General features: G+C 46.2%; 1 protein-coding gene across 1 annotated transcript in view; it reads left to right on the top strand.

Annotated features, from left to right (window-relative positions):
• Nucleotides 1-556: 556 nt before the first annotated feature.
• The window catches only part of slc17a7a (solute carrier family 17 member 7a), a 57,795-nt gene continuing 46,154 nt past the window's right edge, over nucleotides 557-12,197 (top strand). Inside the window, exon 1 of the mRNA XM_079563859.1 lies at nucleotides 557-695. Within this exon, the coding sequence (XP_079419985.1) occupies nucleotides 634-695 (62 nt within the window). The 5' untranslated portion in view covers nucleotides 557-633. The remainder of the gene's footprint in view (nucleotides 696-12,197) is intronic.

Here is a 12,197-nt window from a genome sequence, read left to right as displayed (position 1 = left end):
ACACATCTGAGTATAGAGCTCCTCACTGTGACGGCACAGATGAACGAACATGTACATGTGTTTTTATTTGTAAATGTTCATTGTGCTAACGGACACCATTTTGTATGATACTTTAGTATTAGTTTGCCTTATATGAGCAAAGCAAAAAGCTGTAAATAAATAAATAAACCTACAAATGTGAATTTATGGATTAGGTCATATGTTCAACTAATAAGATATAATATTTCAAATGATTAAGATGGATAACCTAATGGTATTGTGCTCACCTGTTCATTTAGAGGAGATCATTTAAAACATGACGCCCTATTTGAGTTTGCAGGTTGTTTTCGAAGACTTGGGAAATAGGAGGGAAAGCATTCCCGAAAAAATAAGGTGAGGAGAAGAAAATGTCTAGCGTGTCACCGGCAGCCTCCGAAAATCATAAAATATTCATCATTAAGACTGTAGCAGCCTACCTTTTTGCGATTCATCCATCTGTGAGTAGTGTAGCGGCCCGTGGTGGTGGTGGGAGGGACGGGGTGATGGGTGGTGGTGGGGGGGGGGGGGGCGTGAGGAGGAGGAAGTAAGCCGTGGTGAGAGAGAGGGAGGGCGGCAGAGAGCGGTGCGCAGCGGCCGGGGCCAGGAGCTGCAACGATGGAGATCCGACCGGACAGGTTCAAGGCTTCTGCGGCCAAAACTCTGGGCAAAATTCACAGGTAGGCACTTTTCACGCGCACTTTTTTTTGCCAAAGTTTTACTTTTATCAGATTTTTTTTGTGTGTGTGTCAAATTTGCTCCACTATCCAGGCTAGGATAGTTTTTTTTCTGCCGTTGCCTCTCCCTCCAAAATCAGAAAATAAAAGTTGGATGGATTCGATTTTAAATGGTCTAAACTTTTCATTGCAATTAATAATATTTAAACGAAAATGCATGGGGAAAAATTGCAGTAGAACGAGCGCAGTGGTCAGTGATGCGCCAATTTTTGTGCAATTCCTTGGAGAAACAGCTTTATTCACCAAAATTCACAAGTTTTGTTTGTTAAACGTTGTCTGTGGTGTTTTATTTTCTTGCTCTGGTCGATTTGAGCATTTGGCCAAAGTGGATTGAGGAGACGCGTGAGACCATGTATCATTACATAATATTGATGCGAGATGTTGGCAGTGCCCGGACGGGGAGAGCAGCTTGAGGCTCAGCGCGTGTAGGCAGCAGGCTTTTAGATCTTATTTCTGCTCGGCTATTGCTGGGCGAAGTTTGCAGTTTGGCATTTTGGTGAGGCATTTGTGGGAAAAAGAAAGTCGACGAATTGAAGTATTGACAGGTTTTGCTCAATTTGGGAGTATTTTTTTGAGGGCGTGCGCATTTTGGGCCACTCGTTTTACGTTCTTGGCCTATATGACAAATCCGAACTATCCCATGCCCGTGTACATTTCTGTTATTGCCATGTAATTATAGAGCATTCCTTTGATAAATTTATTTTATTCAACACCTAGGCTATAAACCTTGCACGGCCGCACGATGTATCGCCCAATTATCGTGATCGTATTTGTGATGCAATATCCGTACCGCAAGACGCAATTATATCACAAAAATCCCGTCGTTTTTTTTGCTTGTTATTTTTGGCTGAGATTTACACGCTTTGTCGCAAACGCATCCTAAAACTAAGGAAAAAAACTGTGATCACTCATTTTTTTCTGTTTTAGTCACGATTTCCCTGGATTCGTTCCATTGCAGCCTTGTTTTGGTTTTGAATTAGTTTTGTTCCATTAAGATCAATTGAATTTAACCAAATTGAATGTACTGTGTTGAAGTGGTTTACTAACAAATTATTTCAAATCTATTAACCAGCCATAAAACCTATATATATTAGGGCTGCATTGTGTTAGAAAACGGACTAATTGAGATTTTCTTTCCCCCCTGACGATTATGATTATATCTGTGTATTCAAATATTGATTTAAGTTTGCAGTGCACATTTTAAATAACCATCGAGAGACGACACAATACAATAATAATTTCATGACATGTTTGTAGATCTCTAAACTTGCAGGTCTTATTCAAAATCATTGCCATTTGTTGCCTACCTGTGAATTTGTTGAATGCAGATATTAAATTTACAATTTGGAAATAAGTATTTGAGTTCTTTTGTCAACTTAAACAATGCATTTTAAGTGCTGCACCTTGTCATGAATGAGTATGCAGTTAATTGTGCATACGTGTAATGTAATAAGCGACTGGAGTGAAACCACAGATTAACTCTCTGATAGAGCCTCGTGTGATAACCCATGCTTTAAGCTCTATCTCAGGATTTGAGGTAGAAACTAACGTATAAATCCCGTCCTGAAATAGCCTGTTTTTCAGTCCAGCTGTCAGCCGGGCAAATCCCCGCGCAGGCCCCGCCCCTCTCGCAACATCCCGGGACTGTGACTTCCTCCGGACGCTCCATCCACCCTCCCTCCCTCCTCCACTCCCTCTCTGCTCTGGGCACTGGCAGCAGCCTGTAGGTATCGGCTACTGAGCCAGTGATGGGATTCGTGGCTCTTTCATGGGAGTGGTAAAGCTGGTCTGATTGGTCAAATTACCTGAGAACATAATCGCTGGGAGCAAGGCTGCACAATTTTGCGATGTGTGTATTGTGTGACCTAATGTTGCTTTTGAAGGAATTGACAGAAGACAGAAGGACTGGAGTGCTTCACTGGGTCAGCTGGTGTTGAACAGTGCAGTCAGGATGCGTTTATGCTTTTATCTTCTATTGAATATTATGTTAATGTCCATGCAGCCAATAGTCTAGTGGTTAAGGCTGCTCCGCATATGACAGAACAGTGTTCAGAGCTTTGACAGCTTTCTGAATGTTTCCCTGCTCTTCACCTCCTTGTTCTTGCAAATAAAGCCTGCAGCTCAAAACGTTCTAAAAATGTGCACAATGAACTGAATCTTTATTTTAAACTTAAATCGCATTCCTAAACTCAATCACATTATTATCAGAAAACATCGTAATAAGATATTTTATTATTCCCCACAATTCAATTGTTCAGTAGTTCACGTCAGGAACTGCTGAACAATACCTAGCATGTTTGGTACAAAGAGCTTTCACTAGTGTTGCTGCATCTCTTCACAAAAAGATCTGTGTTCAGCCTTCGAAAGATCATCGAAAGATGAACGTCACATCACCACCATACAGGGCATGAGCAGCAGCCTGTAGGTGATGGCCAGAACTGGGCCAGATTAATACATCACATCAGGGGGATCTCTGACCGGCCACTGGCCACGTGTCTAGTGTCATGGAGGGATTGGTGATTTGGTTTAGCTTGGCTCTTCAGCTTAGTCTGGATGCATTGCATTTTATTTACAAGTATTGCAATTAGAGTGGACATAGGTTTTATCGACAAATTTTATTCATCCATGAGTGAAATCGCTTGATCAGTAACTCAATGGTGTTGCCATACCGCCTTTGCTCTGCACGAGCCTCGGAAGCTAAGCAGGGAAGAGCCAGGCTGGTGCTTGGATGGGAGAGTGTTTGGGAACACCAGGAAGCCTGGCGATGTAGTGAGTGAGTGAGTGGTGGCTGATGGCACAGACTGGTGCCTCACTTACCATCACCGAGTATGGAGTGAATGAATAATGCACGAAAATGTAAAGCGACTTTGAGCATCTGGAAAAGCGCTATATAAGGCTTATATTAATTATTAATTATTATTATTATTATTATTATTATTATTATTATTATTATTATTATTATTATTATTAGGCCCGAGCGGCCTGGCAGGGCTCGGGCCTATTGTAATTGTACGGCAGTGCGCGGAGCGCACTGATGAAAGACGTGCGCGTAGCGCACGTCCCGAAAAGAGCGCGCAGCGCTCAAGAAACAGAGCGCGGAGCGCTCCCCATGCATTAGACAGTAATAGGGGGGACCCCGGCACCACGCCCTGTCCGGTGAAATAGGTGTGTGCCGCGAAAGCGGCACATTTGTAACTGCTCGTGTGAAAAAAGGTGAAAAATCCAGGCAAGGCGCAACATTGACAAGAAAGCAGTCGATGACGAGCGCAACGCGCTCGTCATCGACCATGGCCACTTCCCAATGCCCAAAACACTACTAGAGTGACTCAGGGCATTGAGGCCTATCCAATGATATAGGTGTTTGCCGCGAAAGCGGCATATTTGTTGTTGCTCGCACAAAAATCTGAAAAAAAAAACGCATTAAGAAATATTGACAAAGAAGTGGTAAAATACGAGCGCAACGCGCTCGTATTTGACAATGAACCTCACGGGTGGGTTACTGGACGTGAGACCTTTCCGACGATATAAATATGGGCCGCCGCAGGCGGCGCTATATTGTTATTGTAAGGGTTTTTCTTATTAGGCCCGAGCGGCCTGGCAGGGCTCGGGCCTATTGTAATTGTACGGCAGTGCGCGGAGCGCACTGATGAAAGACGTGCGCGTAGCGCACGTCCCGAAAAGAGCGCGCAGCGCTCAAGAAACAGAGCGCGGAGCGCTCCCCATGCATTAGACAGTAATGGGGGGACTCCCGGCACCACGCCCTGTCCGGTGAAATAGGCGTGTGCCGCGAAAGCGGCACATTTGTAACTGCTCGTGTGAAAACAGGTGAAAAATCCAGGCAAGGCACAACATTGACAAGAAAGTAATCGATGACGAGCGCAACGCGCTCGTCATCGACCATGGCCACTCCCCAGTGCCCAAAACACTACTAGAGTGACTCAGGGCATTGAGGCCTATCCAATGATATAGGTGTTTGCCGCGAAAGCGGCATATTTGTTGTTGCTCGCACAAAAATCTGAAAAAAAAACGCATTAAGAAATATTGACAAAGAAGTGGTAAAATACGAGCGCAACGCGCTCGTATTTGACAATGAACCTCACGGGTGGGTTACTGGACGTGAGACCTTTCCGACGATATAAATATGGGCCGCCGCAGGCGGCGCTATATTGTTATTGTAAGGGTTTTTCTTATTATTATTATTAGGCCCGAGCGGCCTGCCGTCGCAAGGGCCTATTGTAATCGTAATCACAGCGCAGTGCGCGCAGCGCACTGAACCTAAGTGCGCGGAGCGCACAAAAACAGCGCGAAGCGCTGTCCCCATGTCAACCGTAAACTCACCATGTAAAACAGTGAAGCCCACACCAGCGGTGTGGGCCCTTTATACTTATTATTGCATTAAAATGAATGGGGGTATATAGTGTGAATGGGGGTATATAGTGGATGACGAGCGCGAAGCGCTCGTCATCCACCCAGGAACCCCACGGGTGCGTGCGGATCGTTGAAAGCTTTCCAAAAATGTATAATATGATATCGTCGCGAAAGCGACGATATTGTTTTTGTAAAAAATATTATTATTCTTTCTTCTACTTCTTCTTCTTCTTTCTTCTTCTGCTCTTTGAGCAGGAATTTGACCCCCTGAACATAGTCGAAAACTCACCAAACTTTGCCCAAAATTCAGGTCCGGTGAAAAATTAATTAAAATGTGTGTTTCATGTTGGGGAAAAAAAAAATGGCGCGACAGCGCCACCTACAAAAGTGAAAATACATTACGCCAATGGGGGAGGGGCCGAAGTGAACTTTGTCGTAGAGCGACGAGATTCGGTACAGACATTCGTCATGTGACGCCAAAAAAAAAAAAATATTGTGGCCACGCCCCCTGACAAACCGGAAGTCCGCCATTTTGAAAGGAAGACCGGAGAATGCTGAGTCAGCGTTTTCGCTGACTTCGCATTTTAACGAACTCCTCCAAGGGCGTTTGACCAAATGAGCTCAAAATCGCTCCAGCTCATCTCGAGATGTGGGGCATCAAAAGTTATCCAAATTTTTTGGCTAAGTTTTACGGTTTGTGTGCGGCGAAGCCGCAATCTTTACGAAGTATTTTGCGATTCATCAAAAACTGAAAATCGCTCCCATTCGCACAAACAAACTACGATTAAAAATCGGAAATATACATTTTATTGACCTTTCACCCTTGGACACAGCAAATGTGAAAAAGTGACATTGGGCGCGATAGCGCCCCCTCCAGGTGCAGAAGAAAAAATGCATTATGGGAAAAAAATTAGTTTGTCGGAAATGGATGAAATTCGGTACAGAAATAGTTGATGGCATCCCGATCCAAAAAGCCAATGAGACCCATATCGTTTTTTGTACGGTGTTGCCATGGTGAATCTAAATACATTGCGTCGATGGAGGCGGGACCAACCGGGGCCAACGTCAACTTTGTCGTAGAGCGACGAGATTCGGTACAGATATTCGTCATGTGACGACAAACAAAAAATATTATTGTGGCCACGCCACCTGACAAACTGGAAGTCCGCCATTTTGACTGGAAACCTGGAGAATGCTGAGTCATGGTTTTCGCTGACGTCGCATTTTAACGAACTCCTCCTAGGGCGTTTGACAAAATGAGCTCAAAATCGCTCCAGCTCATCTCGAGATGTGGGGCATCAAAAGTTATCCACATTTTTTGGCTAAGTCTTACGGTTTGTTTGCGGCGAAGCCGCAATCTTTCCGAAGTATTTTGCGATTCATCAAAAACTAAAAATCGCTCCCATTCGCACAAACAAACTCCGATTAAAAATCGGAAATATACATTTTCTTGACCTTTCACCCCTGGACGCACCAATTGTTAAAAAGTGCCATTGGGCGCGATAGCGCCCCCTCCAGGTGCAGAAGAAAAATTGCATTATGGGAAAAAAATTAGTTTGTCGGAAATGGATGAAATTCGGTACAAAAATAGTTGATGGTGTCCCGATCCAAAAAGCCAATGAGACCCATACCGTATTTTGTACGGTGTTGCTATGGTGACGCCCAGGGCCCCCCATGTAATTCTAATGGGGCTGACACATGAATCTCACATAATACAACATTACAGCGCGTTAGCGCCCCCTGTCAGGATCTTGGGGACAGTGGTCATGGAAGTACGGCCCGTTAGGGCCGCCTGATGCTAATTGTGAAATTAAAAAGATTACGGGCGCGTTAGCGCCCTCTGCAGGCTGGAGCCATTGTTCACATGGAGTGGCTAAAAATGTTGCTGAGATGTTTACGCACAAAGATTAATGGCACATCAGGACAATAAAATGCAGTCTGGCGCCCTTGGTAGGGTTGTGGCACGGATAGATAGAGGCGCTAAAGGAGGCACGGCCCGCGAGGGCCGTTCGATGCCGCTTGCGGCTTTAATTAGGCCCGAGCGGCCTGGCAGGGCTCGGGCCTATTGTAATTGTACGGCAGTGCGCGGAGCGCACTGAAGAAAGACGTGCGCATAGCGCACGTCCCGAAAAGAGCGCGCAGCGCTCAAGAAACAGAGCGCGGAGCGCTCCCCATGCATTAGACAGTAATGGGGGGACTCCCGGCACCACGCCCTGTCCGGTGAAATAGGCGTGTGCCGCGAAAGCGGCACATTTGTAACTGCTCGTGTGAAAAAAGGTGAAAAATCCAGGCAAGGCGCAACATTGACAAGAAAGTAGTCGATGACGAGCGCAACGCGCTCGTCATCGACCATGGCCACTTCCCAATGCCCAAAACACTACTAGAGTGACTCAGGGCATTAAGGCCTATCCAATGATATAGGTGTTTGCCGCGAAAGCGGCATATTTGTTGTTGCTCGCATAAAAATCTGAAAAAAAAACGCATTAAGAAATATTGACAAAGAAGTGGTAAAATACGAGCGCAACGCGCTCGTATTTGACAATGAACCTCACGGGTGGGTTACTGGACGTGAGACCTTTCCGACGATATAAATATGGGCCGCCGGAGGCGGCGCTATATTGTTATTGTAAGGGTTTTTCTTATTATTATTATTATTATTATTATTTTTTTTCTTCTCCCCCCCCGGAGGCCGTTTCGGCCACTTCCCACTGATGAAAAGTCCTGAATTTTTGCCCAAAATTCAATTAGGTGAAAAAAAAAACTTTCACATCTCCAAAATGCAAAAATTCAAAAAAATGGCGCGTCAGCGCCCCCTGGAAAAACGACGTTAACATTGCGGCCTATGGCCAGACCCCCCAAAATCCCGAAAACCCTGAAAATTTTAGTTCGTCTTAGACGAAAAAAATTCGGCACAGTGATTGGTCGCATGAAGCCAGAAAAAAAGACATATTACGCGGTTGCTAGGCAACCATCTGTATGGCGGCCATATTGGCCAGAAGAGCGACCTGGCGCCGAAGGCGCCTTTTCGTGCCCTTGCATTTGAACGAACTCGTCCTAGGGCGTTGAACGCAGCGACCCCTCGGTCGCTCCAGATCATCTACACATGTGGGGCATTAAAAGTTATTAAAAACTTTCTAATAGGATTTCCGGTTTTGTCATGGCAACGCCATGAATTTGGCGTTCGTTTTCGGCGTTCGCCGTCGCCTTCGAAGAGTCATAACTCGCACATACTTTGGCCGATTTTAGTGAAACTTGAATCGTTGGTCGAGTCGTCGGCCCCGGATGTTTTGATATGGGAATTTTGAAAATGGGCGCAATAGCGCCCCCTGCAGAGCACCGAATAAAAATGAATGGGGAAAAAAAGTAAACTTTGTCGTAGACAAAAAAAAATTGGCACACACATCCGTCACGTGACCTCGATCAAAAAGTAAATTATGGCCACGCCCATTTTCCCACCGTGTTGCCATGGCAACGACCCGAAATAAAGTTTGGCGTAGCCAAACCAAAATTGGTACACACCTTCGTCATGACCTTCCGAACAAAAAAGTACATTACGTGGTTGCTAGGCAACCAACAGGAGGTCGGCCATTTTGGGAAATATTGCGTGATCTGGCGCCGAAGGCGCATTTCTTGCCTTTGCTCTTTTATAAACTCAACCGAGGGTGGCAGGGACGGCATAACCCCGTAGGGCGCGGCAGCGCCCCCCGGTTATTGCGGTGGCGTGCGACGGCGTGCGCCAACCGGCCAACGCTGCTCGCGAGGGCCTCTAAATGCCGCTTGCGGCTTTAATTATTATTATTATTATTTTTCTTCTCCCCCCCAAAATCCACTTTCCCACCGATAAAAAGTCCTGAATTTTTGCCCAAAATTCAATTAGGTGAAAAAAAAAACTTTCACATCTCCAAATTTCAAAAATTCGAAAAAATGGCGCGTCAGCGCCCCCTGGAAAAACGGCGTTAACATTGCGGCCAATGGCCAGACCCCCCAAAATCCCGAAAACCCCAAAAATTTTAGTTCGTCGTAGACGAAAAAAATTCGGCACAGTGATTGGTCGCATGAAGCCAAAAAAAAAAACATATTGCGCGGTTGCTAGGCAACCATCTGTATGGCGGCCATCTTGGCCAGAAGAGCGACCTGGCGCCGAAGGCGCCTTTTCGTGCCCTCGCATTTGAACGAACTCGTCCTAGGGCGTTGAACGCAGCGACTCCCCGGTCGCTCCAGATCATCTACACATGTGGGGCATTAAAAGTTATTAAAAACTTTCTAATAGGACTTCCGGTTTTGTCATGGCAACGCCATGAATTTGGCGTTTGTTTTCGGCGTTCGCCGTCACTTTCGAAGACTCATAACTCGCACATACTTTGGCCGATTTGAGTGAAACTTGAATCGTTGGTCGAGTCGTCGGCCCCGGATGTTTTGATATGGGAATTTTGAAAATGGGCGCTATAGCGCCCCCTGCAGAGCACCGAATAAAAATTAATGGAGAAAAAAAGTAAACTTTGTCGTAGACAAAAAAAATTTGGCGCACACATCCGTCACGTGACCTCGATCAAAAAGTAAATTATGGCCACGCCCATTTTCCCACCGTGTTGCCATGGCAACGACCCGAAATAAAGTTTGGCGTAGCCAAACCAAAATTGGTACACACCTTCGTCGTGACGTTCCGAACAAAAAAGTACATTGCGCGGTTGCTAGGCAACCCACACAAAGTCGGCCATTTTGGGAAAAATCGCATAATCTGGCGCCAAAGGCGCATTTCTTGCCTTTGCTCTTTTATAAACTCGACCGAGGGTGGTAGCGTCATTTTAACCACGTACGGAGCGGCAGCGCCCCCGGTTATTGCGGTGGCGTGCGACGGCGTGCGCCAACCGGCCAACGCTGCTCGCGAGGGCCTCTAAATGCCGCTTGCGGCTTTAATTATTAGGCCCGAGCGGCCTGGCAGGGCTCGGGCCTATTGTAATTGTACGGCAGTGCGCGGAGCGCACTGAAGAAAGACGTGCGCGTAGCGCACGTCCCGAAAAGAGCGCGCAGCGCTCAAGAAACAGAGCGCGCAGCGCTCCCCATGCATTAGACAGTAATAGGGGGGACCCCGGCATAACGCCCTGTCCGGTGAAATAGGCGTGTGCCGCGAAAGCGGCACATTTGTAACTGCTCGTGTGAAAAAAGGTGAAAAATCCAGTGAAGGCGCAACATTGACAAGAAAGTAGTCGATGACGAGCGCAACGCGCTCGTCATCGACCATGGCCACTTCCCAATGCCCAAAACACTACTAGAGTGACTCAGGGCATTAAGGCCTATCCAATGATATAGGTGTTTGCCGCGAAAGCGGCATATTTGTTGTTGCTCGCACAAAAATCTGAAAAAAAAACGCATTAAGAAATATTGACAAAGAAGTGGTAAAATACGAGCGCAACGCGCTCGTATTTGACAATGAACCTCACGGGTGGGTTACTGGACGTGAGACCTTTCCGACGATATAAATATGGGCCGCCGGAGGCGGCGCTATATTGTTATTGTAAGAGTTTTTCTTATTCTTATTCTTATTATTATTATTTTTCATCTATCCGTGTTTTTTTGGAATAACTCGACGAGTCGTCGACGAAAACTCACCATTTTTTGCCCAAAATTAAAAATCCCGGCGATACACAGTGTCAATGAATCCCAATAAAAAATGTTGAAAAATGGCGCGTCAGCGCCCCCTGGAAAATCAGGATTACATTGCGCCTATGGAGAGACTCGAAAATTTAAGTTCGTCGTTTTTGCCCAAAATTCAATTAGGTGAAAAGAAAAAACTTCACATCTCCAAATTTCAAAAATTCAAAAAAATGGCGCGTCAGCGCCCCCTGGAAAAACGACGTTAACATTGCGGCCTATGGCCAGACCCCCCAAAATCCCGAAAACCCCGAAAATTTTAGTTCGTCGTAGACGAAAAAAATTCGGCACAGGGATTGGTCACGTGGAACCAAACAAAAAAACATATTACGCGGTTGCTAGGCAACCAACTGTATGGCGGCCATATTGGCCAGAAGAGCGATCTGGCGCCAAAGGCGCCTTTTCGTGCCCTCGCATTTGAACGAACTCGTCCTAGGGCGTTGAACGCAGCGACTCCCCGGTCGCTCCAGATCATCTACACATGTGGGGCATTAAAAGTTATTAAAAACTTTCTAATAGGATTTCCGGTTTTGTCATGGCAACACCATGAATTTGGCGTTCGTTTTCGGCGTTCGCCGTCACCTTCAAAGAGTCATAACTCGCACATACTTTGGCCGATTTTAGTGAAACTTGAATCGATGGTCGAGTCGTCGGCCCCGGATGTTTTGATATGGGAATTTTGAAAATGGGCGCGATAGCGCCCCCTGCAGAGCACCAAATTAAAATGAATGGAGAAAAAAAGTAAACTTTGTCGTAGACAAACAAAATTTGGCACAGACGTCCGTCACGTGACTTCGAGCAAAAAGTAAATTATGGCCACGCCCATTTCCCCACCGTGTTGCCATGGCAACGACCTGATATCAAGTTTGGCGTAGCCAAACCAAAATTGGTACACACCTTCGTTGTGACGTTCCGAACGAAAAAGTACATTACGCGGTTGCTAGGCAACCCACACAAAGTCGGCCATTTTGGGAAACATTGCGTGATCTGGCGCCGAAGGCGCCGTTTCTTGCCTTTGCTCTTTTATAAACTCGACCGAGGGTGGCAGGGATGGCATAACCCCGTAGGGCGCGGCAGCGCCCCCCGGTTATTGCGGTGGCGTGCGACGGCGTGCGCCAACCGGCCAACGCTGCTCGCGAGGGCCTCTAAATGCCGCTTGCGGCTTTAATTATTATTATTATTATTATTTTTCCTCTCCCCCCCGAAGGCCGTTTCGGCCACTTTCCCACCGACGAAAAGTCCTGAATTTTTGCCCAAAATTCAATTAGGTGAAAAAAAAAACTTTCACATCTCCAAATTTCAAAAATTCCAAAAAATGGCGCGTCAGCGCCCCCTGGAAAAACGACGTTAACATTGCGGCCAATGGCCAGACCCCCCAAAATCCCGAAAACCCCGAAAATTTTAGTTCGTCGCAGACGAAAAAAA

This window comes from Gobius niger (genome assembly GCF_951799975.1).
Source record: "Gobius niger genome assembly, chromosome: 10".
Taxonomy (NCBI): domain Eukaryota; kingdom Metazoa; phylum Chordata; class Actinopteri; order Gobiiformes; family Gobiidae; genus Gobius; species Gobius niger.
Note: the sequence above shows the minus strand (reverse complement) of the source record. Positions and strands in the feature narration are given on the sequence as shown.